The following is a 21,861-nucleotide window of genomic DNA, read 5'->3' on the forward strand; positions in this document are numbered from 1 at the left end:
CCAAATACAGGGCACCCACATTTGTAAAAGAAATATTACTAACACTTAAATCACATATCAAATGCAACACATTAATAGTGGGAGACTTCAACACCCCACTTTCATGATTGGATAGGTCATCCAGACAGAAACTAATTAGAGAAATAATGGAATTAACAGGCATTATGACTCAAATGGACCTAAAAGATAGCTAGAGAAAATTTCACCCAAAGAATATGCCTTCGTCTCATGGAAGGTATTTTCCACCTCATGGAACCTTCACCAACATTGACCACATACTTGGTCACAAAGCAAGTCTCTATAAATACAAAAAATTGGAATAACTCCCTGTATCTTATCAGATTCAATAACAACACAAACTATATATAGAAAGCCTACAAACTCTTGGAAAACTGAACAACTCTGAATTGAATTATAACTGAGTCAAGAAAGAAATACAGAATTCAATGAAAATGAAGGCACAATATACCCAAACTTACAGATTGCTATGAAACATGCTAAGAGGAAAGTTCATAGCACTAAGTGTCTGCCTAAAGAATTTGGAGAAATTTCACACTAGCGACTTAACAGTACACCTGAAAGCTCTAGAACAAAAAGAAGCAAACATGCCTAAGAGAAGTAGATGGCAGGAAACTGAGGGCTGGAATCAATAAAAGAGAACAATACAAAGAATCAACGAAACAGAGTTGGTTCTTTGAGGAAATCAACAAAATAGTCAAATCTTTATCCAAACTAACCAAAAAGCAGAGAGAGAATATACAAATTAACAAAATCAGAAATGAAAAGGGTGTCATAACAACAGACACTGAGGATGCTCAGACAATCATTAGGTCATATTTCAAAAACTTGTACTCTACAAAATTGGAAAATCTAAAAGAAATGGACAAATTTCTTGGTAAATAATACATACCAAAATTAAATCAAGATCATATAAATAATTTAAATAGACCTATAATCCCTAAGGAGATAGAAGCAGTTGTTAAAAGTCTCCCAACCAAGAAAAAAAAAAAAAGCCCAGGGACAGATAGGTTTAGCACAGAATTCTACCAGACTTTCAAAGAAGAGCTAATACCAGTACTCTTCAAATTATTTCACAAAACAGAAACAGAAAGAACATTGCCAAATTCTTTCTTTGAGGCCACAGTTATCCTGATACCCAAACCACACAGACTCAATAAAGAGAATTACAAACCAATTTCCCTCATGAACATTGATGCAAAAATATTCAATAAAAATACTGGCAATAAAAATACTGGCAATAAAAATACTGGCAAACCGAATCCAAGAACCCATCGAAAAGATCATCCACCATGATCAAGTGGGCTTCATCTCGAGATTCAGAGATGGTTCAACATACAAAAATCTGTCAATGTACATTAGGACTTCTAGTTTAGTGGACTTATTAGATTCCCGAATGTGCAAACAAATAGGTCTCTGTGTCTGTAACTGTTTCTTGTGCCGTTTACTGGGCTCTTTCTTCTTTTCTTTTTCTTTTCTTTTTTTTTTTTTTTTTTGGTGGTTAGTTTTTTTTTTTAATTTTATAATTTAATTTAATTTTACATATCAGCCACAGATTCCCTTGCTCTCCCCCCCCCACCTTCCCCCAGCCCACCCCCCATTCCCATCTCCTCCAGGCAAAGACTCCCCTGAGGATTGAATTCAACCTGGTAGATTTAGTCCAGGCAGGTCCAGTCCCCTCCCCCAAGGCTGAGCCAAGTGTCACTGTATAAGCCCCAGGTTCCAAACACCCAGCTCATACACTGAGCACAGGACCTGGTCCCATTGCCTGGATGCCTCCCAAGCAGATCAAGCTAATCAACTGTCTTACTTATCCAGAGGGCCTGATCCAGTTGGGGCTCCTCAGCTATTGGTTTATGTGTTTCATTTGGCTATTTGTCCCTGTGCTTTTTCCAAACTTGGTCTCAACAATTCTCACTCATATAAACCCTCCTCTTTCTTGCCAATTGGACTCCTGGAGCTCCACCTGAGGCCTAGTCGTGGATCTCTGCATCTGGTTCCCTCAGTCATTGGATGGGGTTACTAGCATGACAATTAGGGTGTTTGGCCATCCTATCACCAGAGTAGGTCATTTTGGGTTGTCTCTCAACCATTGCCAGTAGTCTATTGTGGGGGTATCTTGTGGATTTCTGTGGGCCTCTCTAGCACTTTGCTTTTTCCTATTCTCATGTGGTCTTCATTTGCATGGTCTTTTATTCCTTGTTCTCCCTCTCTGTTCTTGATCCAGCTGGGATCTCCCGCTCCCCTAAGCTCTCTTTCCCTTGACCCTTGCCCTTCATTACCCCTACTCATGTCCAGGTTGTTCATGTAGATCTCATCCATTTCTCTGTCATTGGGTGATCCCTGTGTCTTTCTTGGGGTCCTGTTTTCTAGGTAGCCTCCCTGGAGTTGTGAGTAGCAGTCCAGTCATCTTTGTTTTACATCTAGTATCCTCCTATGAGTGAGTACATACCATGTTTGTCTTTCTGAGTCTGGGTTACCTCACTCAGGATGATTTTTTTCTAGATCCATCCATTTGCCTGCAAACCTCATGATGTCATTGTTTTTCTCTGCTGAGTAGTATTCCATTGTGTATATGTGCCACAATTTATTTATCCATTCTTCAGATGAAGGGCATCTAGGTTGTTTCCAGGTTCTGGCTATTACTAACAATGCTGATATGAACATAGCTGAGCAAGTGCCCTTGTGGTATGATTGAGCATTCCTTGGGTATATGCCCAAGAGTGATATAGCTGGATCTTGGTGGAGAGTAATTCCAAATTTTCTAAGAAAGCACCAAATTGATTTCCAAAGTGGTTGTACAAGCTTGCATTTCCACCAGCATTTCCCCTAGCTCCACATCCTCTCCAGCATAAGCTGTCTTCAGTGTTTTTGATCTTAGCCATTCTGACAGGTGTAAGGTGGTATCTCAGAGTCATTTTGATTTGCATTTCCCTGATGATTAGGGATGTTGAGCAATTCCTTAAATGTCTTTCAGCCATTTGTGTTTCCTCTGTTGAGAATTCTCTGTTTAGTTCTCTGTGTCTATAACTGTTTCTTGTGCCAATTATTGGGTTCTTTTTTCATTCTGTTTGTTTTTTCCAATTCTGATGTGTTAATTTTTGTTTTATACTATTATGTTATATTTTGTTATTATTCCTTATAAGTCTGTTTGTTATCTAATGAGAGACAGAAAGGGGTTGATCAGATGAGCAGGGAGGTGGAGAGGAACTGGGAGAAATAGAGGGAGGGAAAACCATAATTGGAATATATTATTTTAGAAAAATAAATCTACTTTCAATAACAGAAAAAAAGAAAGGAAAACCTTGTATGGCTTAGAAAGAAAAGGGAGCAAGAGCAGATGGAAACAGGCACCTAACTAACCAAACATTCTCTCTGAGTAGAATCATATTTTTAAATCAAATTGTGATTTTCTCTGATATCGTCAGTCTTCTATACAACAAGAAATATTTGTTCTTGTTATATTTTTAAAGATTTATTTTTATTTATGAAAAATATGTAAAATTAATTTGTCTATATTTAATTTTATAAAATTTTTATAGGTTTGATTGGTGACAGCCATAGCCTCAGAGTTTGCCCTCTGGGAAAACTGCCACCAGACTTGAATCATCTTTACCTCCTATAAACTCACTTTGAGTACAACAGTCTGGCATAAATAGACTGTTGGGGAAGTTGGTGTTCTGCCATGGCAGGCAGATGGTCCAGAAAGCACACCACATTAACGTTGACCTCAGAACTGTTTTTTCTTTCAGTATCTGAAGCAGGCCTAACCACACACTCCTACCTCTTATCCTGATTAACTCAGTTATGAGTTTACCTATAATCTTAGAAACTCCATGTTGGATTAGAATTAAATAGAATTTATTTTCTAGATATCTACATAGTGTATCTGTCCTTAGAGTTCAGACCACATGAACAGATAAGCACGAGGGCTCACAATTTGTGTTGACATAGTGACATCATATTGATACCATTAATGTCTCACTGGGCCATTGAAGGAGAAAGGATATAGAAAACAGATAGCTAATCATTTCTTTATAATGAATTGTAACAAACTAATAAAATCTAGTGGCCTGGTAATAAACTAGTTTCTTTGACCTCTCATTTATTTGGACAATGATTTAAAGAGCTAAGGTTTGCAGTCAGAATAGCATCAAAGACAGAAAAAGTGTGGTATCACATATTGCAAATAGCTTGTTTTGTCCGAATTTACCTATTAAACTGCCAAGAGTTTTATTCTTTCTGTTGAGGCAGATTCCTGCCTTACTCTAAATTATACCCTGTAATTTCCTTCTATACCCTTAGGGATTGTTTCACAAAGAGGTCAAGGATGCATTACTAATTCTCATTTGTTCTTTGCAACACAGTTTAATAAAATTTACACTCTCTCCAAAACCCACCCCATCATACCCTCTCTGTTACTCGAACATTGTGGAAATCATAAACACAAAGACACTCCCTTGTATTTGTCACCTCCCAGATTATGTCCATGGGCATAATCAGTCTGTATAGGGCAGTTTTTGACAGGTGAAAGAACACAAGCGTTCTTGCTCATTTCTCCACTCAAGCCCCAATTAAGAGACACTTTGTTCAAATCTTAGACTATGCCAGGCACTGAATAGTCAAGGCTTTTGATCATACTAGCTGAGCCTCACAACCATTGTGCGAACCAAGCAGAGCAAGCATAATTACTTCTGTTTTGCATATAAGGAATCAGTTCCAGAAAGTATAAACAGTTTTTTCCAAGGTCCCACAATAAAAACACATCCAGAGCAAAAACTTAGATTATGGCCTATAACTTTTATTGTTTTGTTCTGGCTTAGTTTTCTGATCTCTACAGAAAAAGTTTTTTGCCTATGTTTGCCTGTACACATTTAATATTCCCTTTGGACTGTACCATGATAGTTTGATTCATATGAATTATTCAGAAAATAATTTATTTGATATACTTTGGTTTAAAATATAAAGGCACTCATAACCACATTTTATTGACTAAGGAAATCCATCAAGATGCAGACATTAAATCATTTCTATATGAGCACCATTTACTTTTGCACATTTATTTCCTAAAGTGAAGTATGTGTCTGTTTCTCTTTGTTCCTTTCCTAAGTTCTGGGCTTCTCATTTGTCCACTATATTTTATTAGTTGTCTCCCACTCTAGAAGTTCATTATCTACTCAATCCCTTTGCAATTAGCTTCTGCACACCTGGCCTCTGAAGAAGTATGTTTTCCTTTGGGAGACCCAGGCACTAGAGGAAAGACCCAGAGCTCAGAACCAAGAGACCTGGGCTTTTGACCTTTGCTCTTCAATATTTTTGGGAAAATACTATTTACTTCCTTGAATATCTGTTCTGAATGTTTGTAAAATGAGATGATAATCCCAACTAAATATCCTTACTTTCAAAGTGATTTTGTACTTAGGTGAAAGTTGTAGCAGTAATGAGTGTTGTAATGAGTATTCTTGTTTAAAATTACTCATAAGAAAAATTAAACTCTGATCTCTAGAGCCATTATGTTGAATGTAGCTTACAGTAGAACTCATGTTGCCACTGACAAGACTGTGAAACCGAGCATTCTGCAGAGCTAATCGAAAAGGCCTTACGTAGGATGTCAGATAAAGAGAGCTAATTATCACTCTGTTACAAAAGGAAAATCCATGTCAGTTATTAAAATTGTGTTGTTACTTGTATCTGTGTACAAGTGGTAAAAGGAAAAGCTAGGAAAGAGGGAAAGAGGATGAATTAGAAGATACTGGGTTTGGAAGACAAGGGGACTAATAAGGCTAATTGACCCACACTGAATATATTTAAGATTTATTAATCATCTACACTTATCTATCAGAGCATGTACACAAATGTTCTGGACGGAAATATGAACTTCAAGAAAAAGCAATGGCATAAATTGTATCAGACTTCAAGATATGATTGTGTAAAGGACAATCCATTCACTTGCAGAGAGTTACTACTCAAGGAATGGTACTTACATGGGTAAGTCGGTGCTAGACAAAGGTTTTGGAAGGATCTGAGGATCAGCCACCTAGCCTCTGCCACCAACACTGACACTAAGGACATAGACAATGGGATTGTCGAGGAAGCTGCTTCCTCTGCCAGTCATGTAAGTGGGGAAGCAAGGATACCACAGAATCTTTTAACCTCAGAACTGTTCAAGCTTGCAGGACCCAAATCAGGCGAAGCCACGTGATACCATACCACACCTTATTTAGCTTAATTATCTACAATCTTATAAACTCCATGTTGGATTAGAGTCAAAGAGAATTATTATTTTTAATAGATACCTACATAGTTGTATGTCCTAAGAGCACAGTTCTCATGCATAAATACATACAGATGCCCAAGACTGGTGTGTACACAGTGACATCATAGTAACATCTTCCATCTTGAGCTGGGGCATTGAAAGAGAAAGGAAAACAGAGAAGACAGTCTTTTCTTTCCAACCAGTCAGAACAGACTAGTCAGATCTAACAGCCTGGCAGTAGATGAGTTTCTTCAGAGCTTCTTTGACCTCCCGATTCCTGAGGCAGTAAATGAAAGGATTGAGGGCTGGGGTGACAATGGCATAGAAGATGGAAATGACTTTGTTCATGTTGAAGGCGTGAATAGCTCGGGGTCGGGCGTACATGAAAATCGTGGCGGAGTAGAAGATGGTGACCACCACGAAGTGGGAAGCACAGGTGGAAAGGGCTTTCTGCTTCCCTGTTGGCATGCGTAGCACGGTGGCCAGAATGCACCCATACGATAAAGCAGTGATTGACAGTGGGAAGAGGAAGATGACCAGAGCCAAGACGAAGTCCACCAACTCGGCAATAGACATGTCTGTGCAGGAGAGATTAAGTACTGGAGAGATGTCACAGAAGAAGTGGTTGATGACATTGGGACCACAGAAGCTGAGGCGAGAGATGAAGTAGATCTTTGCCAAAGAGATGCCAAAGCCGATGACCCAGGAACCAAGAGCCAGGCGGAAACAGAGCCCATGGCTCATGATGGTGGGGTAGTGCAGCGGGCGGCAGATGGCCACATAACGGTCATAGGCCATGGCAGCCAGGAGAACACATTCCGTACACATAAGTGCAATGAAGAAGTAAAGCTGTATCATACAGTGGGTGAAGGAGATGCTGTTACTTATGGACCAGAAGCTGAACAGCAGCTTGGGCACAGTCACAGAGATGTACCAGGTCTCCAAAAAAGACAGGTTGGCCAGGAAGAAGTACATAGGCTTGTGCAGTGGTCGGTTCTGCTGCACCAGTAGGATGATGATTACATTTTCAGCTACGGTCAGAATATAGGCCACAAGAAACATCAGGAACACGGCTGCTCGCATGCTCAAACTCCCAGGAAATCCTACCAGGATGAACTCGGTGACCCGTGTCTGGTTCTCCAAATCCATATCAAACACACAGGATTTAGCTCTTCTGAGAGAAAAGAATCACTTGATCAGAGTCTATGGTCTGGTAAACATCTTTTCATCCCTGCCTTCTTTGAGTACCAATAGCAGTAACAGTTGCTTGTTAACAGCATATTATAAATTAGGTAGATACATGTAGCATAATTAGCACACTCAATTTCCCACATAGCATCTTTAACCATAACCTATTACATCCATTTTAACGATATGGTATTAGAGAGATATTAAATACATTTCTATGTTCTTACTGACAGGAGGGAAAGAATTGTATTCAAGTCTAAGCTAAAGCCATGTGCTATCTAATACCCTACACTGCCTCCACAAATACCTCCAAAGCAAATGAGCAAAGCTTTGTGTTACAGCGGCTGATTTCAAAAAGCACACTCGCCTTCCTGTGCTGTCGTCTGCTTATAGTTCTGGAAGTTCTTCCTCGCACCTGGGAGACCTTCACAAGTCACCTGTGTCTTTTTTCTTCTACCATTAGTGGAGATGGAAAGGGCCTGTCACAATCTGAGTTGTATGTGATCAAGAGGCACGGGGAGAAGTCAAGCTCATCCCTGTCAAGTCCCTGGATTTCATTCGACTTCCAAGTCTTCCATGGAGTTGCTATGTCCTTGAAATCATGCCCTCTTTGAGACCCATTTTTCCTCTCTTACTTAATACAAATATTAGTTTGTGTTCAATGGATGTCACTGTGGATTAAAATGAAGTTGGAATCAAGTAAATAGTGTTTTATATAAACTGTTAATGATAATGAGTGTGAAAGGGGCTCTTGCTCCGTATTAAAACAGTAAAGATGAATCTAGATCAGTACAGGGGAGGTGCAATTCCTGTCATCCATGGAAGCGATGAGAAACAGAAATGTGGGGCCCTGGTCAGTGGGCTTTCAGCTTCTGAGGATAAAGACATTTTTTTTTTGGGGGGGGTTGCAATTACTAAGCTAAAGTAGAAATATATCATAGAATTTTAGATATTTTTAATGAAGATTAAGAGCCAGAGAGTAACAATGTATGATCTGGAATGGAATGTCCCTCTGGCCTCTGAGGAGGTGACATTTGAGCAGAGGATTCCTGGGCCAGCTCTTTGAGGGCCTTAGGTGAGGGAGACCCAAGCTAAAATGAGACCCCTATTGCTACACTGTGGCTGATAGAAAAGGAGCTAGGAAATGGTGAGAAGGTAGGTGAGACTGCGTAGACAAGACCCCAAGGCTCAGAAAAGGATCTACATGGTGGCCTAAATGCAATGTGAGGCAAGCAGAAGGTTAAAAGGCCAGGCATTATTGTGTCCTGGAAAAATAACTGTCATTTCCAAGTCAGCTTCCTGGAGTGAGGGGTGGGAGTGGGAGTGTTGGCCCAGGCGTTGAGGGAAGGTGCCGGTGACCTCCAGGACTGCTTTGACAAAAACAAGTTTAAGGCCCATCTGAGAGGGAGGATCTTTAACAGAACTAAGTGGACTTGGGTGTGGAAGTTTAGGGGGGAAAGATCAAGGAGAAATCACAGACAGCTGTAACAGAGATGTGTTGCCATTTACTAACAGAGAAATTGTGGGGTTTTCATAGGCATTTCCCCTATAGTCAGAGACAGAAATGGATGAAAACTTGCCATATTTGGTGAGCATCAATGCTCCACTTCATCCTCTAAGAAGAAATCAGAGAACATCCACTCGGTACCAGGTACTTACTACTGTTCATAAAATGCAGCATTTAATTCATAAAATAACATTAATGAGATAGTTACTCTAATTTCCCAGAAGAGGCATTTGGTCTCATCACTACTTTTAAACACTTAGAATTTGTGATTCTTTTAGTAAATGTTCTCCAGTCCTGCTGCAATTTCATTATAAGCACAGACTATTGGGACAGCAATGAACATATGACAGAAGAATATTTTTTACCCAAAACACACACAGCAGAAAGAAACATACAAGGATGCTTGTCATGTGTGCCAGAGATAAGATAAGCACTGAATATATCCTGAGATATATCAGGGAGAAGCTGGGGCCTTGCAGGCAAATGATTCAGAAAAAAAAAGGCAGAGAGGTCAGAACCACACAGCACAACAGCTCATTGGTCCTGTGTTTGACAAATGGAGAGTGACTGAAATGAAGAGTGATGCATGGCAGGAAGGAAAAGGGAGACTTGTCAGGGGCCAGATTGTGGGGAGCTCCATCCACAGTAGTAAGGAGCTGAAGAGCCATCCTGAAGCAAGAACAGTAAATGATGACTGGACATTTGTCAGGAGGATGGTAATAACCTTATATTTCACCCTGGCTGTTGATATGAGAAGATATATTGGGCACAACAAGGTTATCAAATGAGAAGTTGATGGGCAAGCCAGAAGTCACCCTCATAGCAAACACTTACAACACAAACAAGGAAGAGCAAGATCACTAGCTGGTGACTTATTGTTAAAGAAACTGAGATGAACACATTCAACTCTATCTACATAAACACTATCAAGATCTATCTATTTACATAAGAAAGAACAAGGAGTCTGCAGCATAGCAAGACTGGGGAGCATGAAGAATCTAAGGATAGTGGCCATACTTTGGGATACTTATTATGACCCAACACCAGGAAATATTTCTCAAAAAGCAATCATAGAAGTCTATTCCCTTGATTTATTGTGTAATTCTCTACACAGAGGTTTCAGAAAATGAGAATATAATTGTGTTCAGTTGCTGGAATTATAATGGATAAAAAGGAAAGACATAAAACATGTAGGGCTTAAACATCACTGTACCTAAGAGTTGCACATTTATTATGGATGCTGCAAAAGAGATCACTTACCTTAGCTTAGCAGCCTCTGATGGGGTAGAATGTGAAAAGAAATTCTTCACTGATTCTAAAATAGGAAGAAGTACAAAGGAAAGATTCAGATATTGAATAGATATGAGGAACCCACTCCCTAAACTCAGAAGAACACAATGGGCACCGATTACCCCACTGATTTCCAGCAGATGGCCAGGGCTATATGAGAGTATATCCCTAGATACTAAGACCACATTTGTGTCCAGTGTGGCACCAGGCTGGATTTTCCAGCATCGTGGGGCCAGAGATCCCATTGCCTTCTGGCAAAAGCTGTCCTAGACTAGGGCACATCAAGCTGTGAATGTCTTTGTTCTTCTGAAAAATTTATACAGCATCAAGATTTTCTTGGCATCTCTCCCAGGACCCAAGAGGAAAGAACATTGACAACAGCTGCCCAAGTCTCTTGTGGTATCCAAGGAAGGCTGTGTGTACTGTGGCCATCTCATTTGTTTCATGTAATACTGGTTCCATTGGAGGAAAATCACTCATGGCCACATACTTTAGAAAGAGCCATGTTTTAGTCTTTGTCAAAAGAGTAAGAGGAAAGAGAGCACTGAATTTAAATATCTACTTTGAGATATTCGATTAGTATTATCTTGGCTTTTCGGAAACAGAATGACCATATCAGTTCTCCAAGGGAGACCATGACTGCTGAACTAGACTGGTGTTGTGACACCTTAGTAGGAGTTTAAATGGAAGTCTTTGTCATCAAGTATGTCATAAAGTATGCTAAGTGAAGTTATTATAATGGGTGAATGTCGCTATCATCTGCAGGGTATCTCTTGACTAATATTTCCATCCTGAGACAGAGTCAGCACATATCATTTCTCTGTGTGTGCAGAACTTGCAAGCAGCCTTCGCAGCAAAGAAAGCTAAGAGATTCACTGTGGTTTCATAAAACAGTAAATGGAAACATTGAAAGTCATAAACAGTCCATGCTGAGGAGCCACTCACATTTATGGCAATTAGGAAACCTGCTTCACATGTAGATTGTTTCAGAGGACTGAAACATAGAAAACAAATGATAAAATAGTAAAAAATAAGGTCCTCAATTTGCCTCCAAGCTCCAGAAACACTCTGATATCACTTAAAATGTATCATTTAATCATGATTTTCCATCATGGATTTAAACTTTTATTGTAGTGATTATAAGTGGAAAATGATAGAATTTCTACCAAATCATGGTTGCTTTTGCTGCATGAGCAGAATGCTTGGCAGAGCACACTTATTATCCAGAGTAAGGAAATCCCTTTCCTATTGTAGCAGGAGCCCATGAATTGCCATGACAACGAACAATTCTTGAAGCAAAAATTTCATACAAATAGTCTTAAATGGATGTGAGAAATTTGGCAGATACAACTGGGTACATTTGGTGGCACCCTGACATGCTGTCATCAAGAGCTTTAATAAGCTTTTTGTGTACACCCTAGTGGCTCCAGGTTGGTAGTCCCTGACCCAGGAAATACAGGATACATCAGCTTCTAAGGTCCTTGGATGTTTTCCATTTTGCAGAACCTTCTCTTGCTGTTGCATTGTGACCAGGGTCTCTTTATTTTCCAACTATATGAGTACACTATAGTTTATTTGTTGACAAACTGGTAGACTTGTGTTCCTTTTGGGACATGTTTCCAAGACTTAGGCCACTTGCAAGTGTGCTTTAGGTTTCTCTTGCTATTGAACACAGCCTGAAGGTTACCTGGAGGTGAACTCTTTAGATCCCTTTGGGCATATGTACAACTTTCTGAGGTACACACCAAGGTTTGTTGATGAATTTGCATGTCATCTTTATGAAGGGGCCAGCCTAATCATCTCTGTATTGTTCCAGTTTCAGTATATGTGCTGCCAAAGCAAGCACCACACTGTTTTCATAATCCCCAATTCCCTAATATATCTTCTTTCCCAACCACCTCCTTCTGAATTTTTTTTTTTATATGTCCATTGTTTATCCCAAGCTTCATTCATAGACAGAAGCTGCTACAGCTGTTCCCTTTAAGTGCTCCCAGTCAGCCTGGCCAGGTGGTCCAGGCCTGTACTCTCAGCTAGTCAGCAGACAGCGTGTAGAGAACAAGTCAAAGATTCACCTAGGCAATTTAGTGAGACCCTGTCTCAAAACAAAAACTAAATAGGAGGCCAGGGATATAGCTCAGTGGAGATGTGCCTAGTGTATGCAGAGCTCTGGATTCAAACCCTCCCTATCCCTGACCCTGCCCCACACACTGCACTCAGTAAGCTTTATCTGGAAAGCTACCCTAGTCTTGGAAATGCTTCCAGTCATTGAAAACAGAGCGAATTCCTTGCAAGACCTTTCAGTACCTTCTAGATAAATTGAGGATGTTGGCAAAATTTCTTTGAGAATATTGTTCACATTTGTCTTTCTCCTAGTTAAATCCTGTACCAGACGTAAGAACCATCATCTTGATGTTTGCCCAGTATGAGAAGTCAGGCAATTTAAATGGCCCAACTCTCTTACTACAAGACAGTGGCTTCTACCTTTAGGAATCTTTCCCCTGAGTGTTGAAAAGGTTTTTTTCTTCATAATTGGGCAAAAGTTGATTCTGACAAGTTTTGACATCCAATGAGTTATTTCTGTAGTGAGTCAGAATCTCCCACACCACTGGTGTAGGTGATCTTAATATGCACATACATACACAGCACATATTTTTCTTGAAACTTTCAAAATTCCCAATCTCACTTTTTAGTTCTAGGCACTCTACTGTGAGATTTTGTCATTGACTATTTTTAAATAATTTTCTTTATTTCTGATTTACATGATTTTCCTTCACTTTTCCTGTCCTTAACACTTTGCCTATAACTTTTATTTAAGACTAAATGATGAGCATGAACATATGGAACTTGTTTTCAATCTTAGAGAGATATCAGTCAAGTCTTTCACTCTTTAAAGATGTTACATGTTAATAAACCCAGTTAATTCCTGCACCCCAGGCCTTTTGTATCACCTGCCTCATGAAGGATCACTAATTAATTTTTAAATTAAAACATTTCACTCCCCCTTTCTATTTTCTCCTTCTAGCCCCCCCATGTCTCCTCCTTCCAACACTGCCTATACCCCCCAACTCCCTGTCAGGCTTAAGATTTAGTGTCTGCCATTCAAGATTTATTGGGAATATTTAATGAATGTGTTTAAGTAGGCAATCATGTCTTTGATCTCTGAAGACATGAAAGTCACAGAAAGGAAATGGTTCATACTTTCACACAGTTCATACTTCTGTCTTTAAAAGTAGGAGGTCAGTGTGGAAGAGTAGCTAGAGTGCATCAGAAATGCTGTTCCCAGGAAAAAATGGGTGAGGGGTACTCTCTCCAATCACAGAAAACGCAGGGCCAAAGATTGGTTTCACAGATTCACTGACTTCCATTATTTGCTCCTAAGTAAGCCACTGGCTGCAATCAGTCACAAGCCCATCAGTCTTTTAAGATGGTTTTAAAGGACTGGGGCCCAGGAGGATGCTATCCATGCTGTTGAGTTTTGTTTGGTTGAATCTTTTTAGAGCAATTATGTTGCTAACAACTGAAAATATCCTTATCTTTAAAAATCAATAACAATTCTGTGTTGAACCCATCTTGTCCTGGGCTTTTTTTTTTTTTTTTTTTTTTTTTTTTTTTTGGTTGGGAGACTTTTAATGGCTGTTTCTATTTCCTTAGGGGTTATTGGTCTATTTAAGTAGTTTATCTGGTCTTATGTGGTACCTATCCAGAAAATTATCCATCTCTTTTAGATTTTCCAGATTTGTGGAGTACAGATTTTTGAAGTATGATCTAAAAAAAATCAGTAACAAGAAGAAACAAAAATGCATCCTATAATTATAGATTATTTTCTTAAAGTAGACAAAAAAAAAACTTCCTTGAGCTTTTGTTATGCCCTCTTCAATGACATTTTATTGTCAGTTTTTTATTATTATGATGAAATATTGTGTTAATCAACAGGAAGGTTCATTTTGGCTTGTGGTATGAGTCCATGGACACTTTGGGCTCATGGCAGCACAGCCCATCATAGTGGAAGCATGTAGCAAAACAGGCCTGTTCCTCACATGTCAACAATGAAGCAAAAGAACAGGAAGGGGTTAGTGTCCCAGTTCCCTGATTCTAATTTGCTTTCTGTTGTGATAATCAACAAGATCAAAAGCAAGTTGGGAAGGGAAAGGTTTATTTTATCTTACATGCTGCAATGCCCTTTTATTGTTTGCCCAAAGGTGACCCTACTTCAATCTCAGTCGGTATTTTCTAAAGTTTTATTACCTAAGAAGTGTTATTGCCTCTCAATAGGATCAAGGAAAGCCCCACATCTTCAGCACATAGCCTTTAGGAAACATTCAAGATACAAATGATTGATAACTTCTAGTAGCATCACACAAAAACATGAAAATATGTTGGTGGCAAACAGGAATTCATTTACAGTTCAGTAAAAGGAATTACAGTTAGTAAACTATAGAAAGGTCTTCTTCAGACCAAATATACATTTGGAATGCCCTGTAGACATTCATTCATATGAGAATGTCCACAAAAGAAGTCCTAGACATAGAAAATTGGCCACAAATCCAACAGCTGTATTTGTTTTGCAGATATCAACATGTAATTAGCCTATTGAAGAAAAACTGTGAAGTTAAATGCATCAGCATATGACAATATTTACAGAAAGAGATATATTATAAAGCACAGATCCCAGAAATCTACATCTAATGTCTGATTCACTTTGTCAGTATTGTGAACTGCTTTCTGAACTTTTAACTGAGGTCTTTGGCATTACTCTGATGAGGTAGCTTTCTTCCTATGAGAAATACAAATCCTGAGTCAAATTATTTTAGTGAAGAAGCACAAAGTCAAAGTCAAAAGTTAGCAACTATTGACACGGTCTCTTTAAATGATATTGGAAAAGGCTGTTATGAAGTGGCACTTCCATACACAGCCACCAGAATAAAGGTTGCATGACGCGATTTCTTCCCCTGGGGTATGCTGCAGAAAGATTCTGTATTCTGAAATAACTTCAAATTCCTTGTTTAGTTTAGATCTCGGCCTCCTGGTAGTTTCTACAAAAGAAAGATATGTTGTGTAAAATTCCCCAAGGAGATGTATGGAGATGTCTATACTGATGACAGGCTCAGAAAATAACCCTATCCCAGTCTACTTTGGTGAACAAATAAGATTACTGAAATGACTTGCAAGCACATGGTGTTTCCTGGAATCTGCCTCACTAAAAAGCCCACACAGCATGGGTGGTGACTCAGAAAAGCTGAATCAGCAGGGTTTCCTGTGCAACTGGCAGGCAGTTCCACTAAAGAATCTCCTCTTATCTCTGTAATTTTTCCTGCTCTTCTAACCTCAAGGCAGAGCCTTGTGAGTATTATAAGTTCCTGGTGAGCTCTTATAAGTTCCTTGTAAGTTTTGTGAGCCTCTTCTCTCCACCAGGAAGTGGTTCCATCTGGAAGAGATAGCTATAAAGTGTGATAACTGCTCCTTGAAAGACCATATTTGAGCAACAGAACCTTGACTCCTGGCAAATGTCTGTCAATTAAGAGAATTGAGTGTTTTGGATTTGTGGTAGTGCATTCATTAACCCTAGTACTGAGGATGATAATAATACTGGAGTACAGGCCAAATTCTGCTAACAGTTTGATCTCCTTGCCTAAAGTCTGAGGTCCTCTGTCACTGGGACATTTAGATGGTGATCCCCAAGAGTAAAATAACTGTTCCTAATAGTATTTTACTGACCACTGCAGCTATGTTCTGTGACAGGGAAAAGCTTCCTCACAAGTAGAAAACTGTACAAATGACCAATAACACACATTTTTGTCTTAGTGAAGGTGACAGCCAGGTAGTTTATTTGTTGTACTTAACAACCCTAGAAGCTGAAGGAAATGACTTTCCTTGGGGGAATTATTTCTCAGGTGAGTCTGAGAATGGCTTCCATGTGGCTTCCAATGACATGACGTATCCTATTGGATGGTCCTATTTGTATTGCAACTGGGTTAATCTCTGTGTGTTAAAGAACAAATCATCATACACAATCAGAAAATGCTGGTCAGCTGCTTGGCTCCATCTTCACATTTTATTAAGAAATTAAAGCTTTGTCTATTCAGTTTGTCTTGGTATTGTTCAATGAACATTTGTTTTCACTCATTCTGTTCTTTAAATACAGTAAAATCAGAATTGAGTGAAGAAGCACAAGTCAACAGAAGGTCAGGATGCAGGTCTACAAGTCCAGCTGAAGCACCAGCTGGGTCATTTATTTTTCCTTCTTCTCTCTGCTAAAGACTGCCAGCTTAGATGCAAGATTGTAAAACATCAGTAGCGAACTTCTGCCTTCCCGGGTTCTCCCATTGTGCTGTAAGCCTGTATTTAAGACCTTTTCCCTCGGACCTCCCATCTGGACAAGAGGTGAGTGCCTGGGCTCAGACTCACAGAGGTCTGCCCCTAGATCCCATCCCTAGGCACCAGCCATTCCAGGGAAGACCTGACCAACTTGGCCCCAGGTTCTGGCCATCAGGCAGGATCCCCTCCACCCTCATGGGGAAGGTTCCCCTTCTCCAAGACCCTGGCAGACTCTGCAATCTCCATGCCCTGCCCCCACGCCCATCTGTCTGAGACTCCAGCCACTTCTTGAGACTTAGAGACCAGCCCCCAGATCCCTTCCTGCCCCGGACCTCCCATCTGGACAAGAGCTTCCATCCCGCCCCGGAGTTCCCATTTGGACAAGATAGAGAGTCTTCCTGAATCTGTCAGCTCTGTCTGGACCAAGAGCACTGATAACACCAAGAACAAATCCATAAGGAGATGGGCAGACATCAAGGCAGAAGTACATACAACAAAATGAAGAGCAATACAGCATCACCAGAACCTAGCCCTCCTCCAATAGCTAGACCTGAACATCACAAAATGGAAGAAGCAGAAGAAAGCAACCTTATGAATAACATCATGGAAACGGTAGAGGCTTATATAGAAGAAATCACAAATGAAATTGAGGAAAAGACAAAAAATGGGGAGAACGCTATAAAAAACTAGAGGAAAGGACAAATAAAGCAGAAGAAAACAATAAATCCCTGAAAGAAAATCACAAAAAAGCAATGAAACAGATGAAGGAAACAGTCCAAGACCTGAAAGGGGAAATAGAAAAAATGAAGACACAAACAGAGGGAATATTGGAAATAGAAAATCTGAGTAAATAAATGGGAACTTCAGATGCAAGTATAACCAACAGAATGCAAGAGATGGAAGAGAGGATCTCTGGTGTTGAAGATACAGTAGAAGAAAGAGATTTATCAGTCAAAGAAAACACTAAAGCCAACAAAGTCATGACCCAAAATGTCCAAGAAATTTGGGACACCATGAAAAGACCAAACCTACAAATAACAGGGATAGAGGAAGGAGAAGAATACCAACTCAAAGGCACAGAAAAATATATTCAACAAGATCATAGAAGAAAACTTTCCCAACTTAAAGAAGGAAATGCCTCTGAAGATACAAGAAGCCTATAGAACACCAGACAGACTAGACCCCCAAAAAAGTCCCCCCACCACATAATAATTAAACAACTAAACGTACAGAATAAAGAAAGAATATTAAGAGCAGCAAAGGAAAAAGGCCAAGTGACCTATGAAGGCAAACCCATCAGAATAACAGTCGATTTCTCAATGGAAATTTTGAAAGCCAGGAGGACCTGTACAGATGTAATGCAGACACTAAGAGACCATGGATACCAGCCTAGACTAATATACCCAGCAAAACTTTCAATCCTCGTAGACGGAGTGAACAAGACATTCCAAGACAAAGCCAGATTTAAACAATACTTATCCACAAACTCAGCCCTACAGAAAGCACTAGAAGGAAAATTCCAACCTAAGGAAGTCAGATTCACCCTTGAAAACACAGGCAATAGATAATGCCACAGCAGTAAACCCACCAAAAAATAACAGGAATGAACAATCACTGGTTATTAATATCCCTTAATACCAACGGACTTAATTCACCTATAAAAAGACACAGATTTACAGAATAGATATGAAAGCAGGACCCATCTTTCTGTTGCATACAAGAAACACACCTCAAATTCAAAGATAGACACTACCTAAGAATAAAAGGCTGGGAAAAGACTTTCCAATCAAATGGTCTTAAGAAGCAAGTGGGTGTAGCCATCCTAATATCCAGGAAAATAGACTTCAAACTAAAATCAATCAAAAGAGATCAAGAATGGCATATTATACTCATCACAGGAAAGATCCACTAAGATGAAGTTTTAATTCTGAACATTTATGCCCCAAACACAAGGGCACCCACATATGTAAAAGAAACATTACTAAAGCTTAAAATACATATAAAACCCCATACATTAATAGTGGGAGACTTCAGCATTCCAATTTCACCACTGGACAGATCTCCCAAATTGAAACTTAACAGAGAAATAAAGGACTTAACTGATCTTATGACTCAAATGGACTTAATCGATATCTACAGAACATTCCATCCTAACAAAAAAGAATATACCTTCTTCTCAGCACCCTATGGAACCTTCTCTAAAATTGACCACATACTTGGCCACAAAGAAAATCTCAACAGATACAAAACAATTGGAATAACCTCCTGCATTCTATCAGACCACCATGGTTAAAAGTTAGATTTCAACAACAACAAAAACTACAGAAAACCTACAATCTCATGGAAACTGAATAATGCTCAACTGAATCACCAATGGGTTAAGGAAGAAATAAGAAAGAAATTAAAGACTTCCTAGAGATCAACGAAAATGAAGACACCACATACCCAAACTTATGGGACACTATGAAAGCAGTGCTAAGAGGGAAATTCATAGCACTAAATGCCCACATAAAGAAGTTGGAGAAATCTCACACTAGTGACTTAACAGCACACCTGAAAGTTCTAGAACAAGAAGAAGAAAAGTCTCCCAGGAAGAATAGATGCCAGGAAATCATCAAATTGAGAGCTGAAATCAATAAAATAGAAACAAAGAGAACAATATAAAAAATTAATGAAACAAAAAGTTGGTTCTTTGAGAAAATCAACAAGATAGACAAGCCCTTATCCAAACTAACCAAAAGACAGAGAGAGAACATCCAAATTAACAAAATCAGAAATGAAAAGGGGAACATAACAACAGACAATGACGAAATTCAGAGAATCATCAGGTCATACTTCAAAAAGCTCTACTCCACAAACTGGAAAATATAAAAGAGATGGATAATTTTCTGGATAGGTATCACATACCTAAGTTAAATCAAGACCAGATAAACTATTTAAATAGTCCAATAACCCCTAAGGAAATAGAAACAGTCATTAAAAGTCTCCCAACTAAAAAAAGCCCAGGACCAGATGGTTTCAGCACAGAATTCTACCAGATCTTCAAAGAAGAGTTAATACCAATACTCTTTAATTTGTTCCACACAATAGAAACATAAGGAACATTACCAAACTCCTTCAATGAGGCTACAATTACCCTGATTCCTAAACCAAACAAGGATACAACAAAGAAAGAGAACTACAGACTGATCTCCATCATGAACATTGATGCAAAAATACTCAATAAAATACTGGCAAACAGACTCCAAGAACACATCAGAACAATTATCCACCATGATCAAGTAGGCTTCGTCCCAGGGATGCAAGGGTGGTTCAACATACGAAAGTCCGTCAATGTAATACACCATATGAACAAACTCAAAGAAAAAAACCACATGATCATCTCACTAGATGCAGAAAAGGCATTTGACAAAATCCAACACCCCTTCATGATAAAGGTCTTGGAGCGATCAGGAATACAGGGAACATACCTAAACATAATAAAGGCAATTTACAGCAAGCCAACAGCCAACATCAAATTAAATGGAGAGAAACTCAAAGCGATTCCACTAAAATCAGGAACGAGGCAAGGCTGTCCACTCTCCCCATACTTATTCAATATAGTACTTGAAGTTCTAGCCAGAGCAATAAGACAACATAAGGAGATTAAGGGGATACAAATTGGAAAGGAAGAAGTCAAGCTTTCCCTATTTGCAGATGACATAATAGTATACTTAAGTGACCCCAAATATTCAACCAAGGAACCGATACAGCTTATAAACACGTTCAACAACATAGCAGGATACAAGATCAACTCAAAAAAATCAGTAGCCCTCCTATATACAATTGACAAACAGGCTGAGAAGGAAATCAGAGATACATCATGCTTTATAATAGCCACAAATTTTATAAAATAAGCAAGTGAAGGATCCATATGACAAGAACTTTAAGTCCCTGAAAAAAGAATTTGAAGAAGATGTCAGAAAATGGAAAGATCTCCCATGCTCATGCATAGGCAGGATTAGCATAGTAAAAATGGCAATCTTACCAAAAGCAATCTACAGATTCAATGCAATCCCCATCAAAATACCAACACAATTCTTCACAGACCTGGAAAAAATAATACTCAACTTCATATGGAAAAACAAAAAACCCAGGATAGCCGAAAGAATCCTGTACAATAAAACAACCTCTGGAGGCATCATGATCCCTGACCTCAAGCTCTACCATAGAGCTACAGTAGTAAAAACAGTTTGGTACTGGCATAAAAACCAACATGTGGACCAATGGAATTGAATTGAAGACCCTGACATTAACCCACACACCTATGAACATATAATTTTTGACAAAGAAGTCAAAACTATACAATGGAAAAAAGAAAGCATCTTCAACAACTGGTGCTAGCATAACTGGATATCAACACGTAGAAGGTTGCAAATAGATCCATATCTGTCACCATGCACAAAACTTAAGTCCAAGTGGATCAAGGACCTCAATATAGATCCAGCTACTCTGGACCTGCTAGAAGAGAAAGTAGGAAGGAGTCTCAAACGCATTGGCATAAGAGATTACTTCCTAAATATAACACCAGTAGCACAGACACTGAGAGAAACAATCAATCAATGGGACCTCTTGAAACTGAGAAGCTTTTGTAGAGCAAAGGTTACGGTCAACAAGGCAAAGCGACAGCCTACAGAATGGGCAAAGGTCTTCAACCCCACATCTGACAGAGGACTGATATCCAGAATATATAAAGAACTCGAGAAGTTAGACATCAAAATACCCAACAGTCCAATTAAGAAATGGGCTATAGAACTAAACAGAGAACTCTCAACAGAGGAAACGCAAATGGCTGAAAGACATTTAAGGAATTGCTCAACATCCCTAATCATCAGGGAAATGCAAATCAAAATGACTCTGAGATACCACCTTACACCCGTCAGAATGGCTAAGATCAAAAACACCAATGATAGTCAATGTTGGAGAGGATGTGGAACTAGGGGAACTCTTCACTGCTGGTGGGAATGCAAGCTTGTACAAGCATTTTGGAAATCAATATGGTGCTTTCTTAGAAAATTGAGAATCAATCTCCCCCAAGATCCAGCTATATCACTCTTGGGCATATACCCAAGGAATGCTCAATCATACCACAAGGGCACTTGCTCAGCTATGTTCACAGCAGCATTGTTTGTAATAGCCAGAACCTGGAAACAACTTAGATGCCCTTCAACTGAAGAATGGATAAATAAAATGTGGTACATATACACAATGGAATACTACTCAGCAGAGAAAAACAATGACATCATGA

At 39.2% G+C, this 21,861-nt stretch overlaps 1 protein-coding gene and 1 non-coding gene across 2 annotated transcripts; both read right to left on the reverse strand.

Annotated features, from left to right (window-relative positions):
* Window positions 1-6,431: 6,431 nt before the first annotated feature.
* LOC114697985 (olfactory receptor 6B1) lies at window positions 6,432-10,553 on the reverse strand. Its single transcript, XM_028876411.1, has 3 exons — window positions 10,382-10,553; window positions 10,230-10,284; window positions 6,432-7,448 (listed from the first exon to the last, which is right to left on the reverse strand). Exon 3 carries the CDS (start codon window positions 7,421-7,423, stop codon window positions 6,488-6,490), a length of 936 nt encoding a protein of 311 aa, XP_028732244.1. The 5' UTR covers window positions 7,424-7,448; window positions 10,230-10,284; window positions 10,382-10,553; the 3' UTR covers window positions 6,432-6,487.
* Window positions 10,554-11,998: 1,445 nt separating this feature from the next.
* On the reverse strand, window positions 11,999-12,105 carry LOC114698027. Its single transcript, XR_003735294.1, has one exon. It is a non-coding gene; the product is annotated as a U6 spliceosomal RNA (small nuclear RNA).
* Between the last annotated feature and the right edge of the window lie 9,756 nt (window positions 12,106-21,861).

The sequence above is a fragment of the Peromyscus leucopus genome, chromosome 3 (assembly GCF_004664715.2).
Source record: "Peromyscus leucopus breed LL Stock chromosome 3, UCI_PerLeu_2.1, whole genome shotgun sequence".
In the NCBI taxonomy this organism is placed as follows: Eukaryota; Metazoa; Chordata; class Mammalia; order Rodentia; family Cricetidae; genus Peromyscus; species Peromyscus leucopus.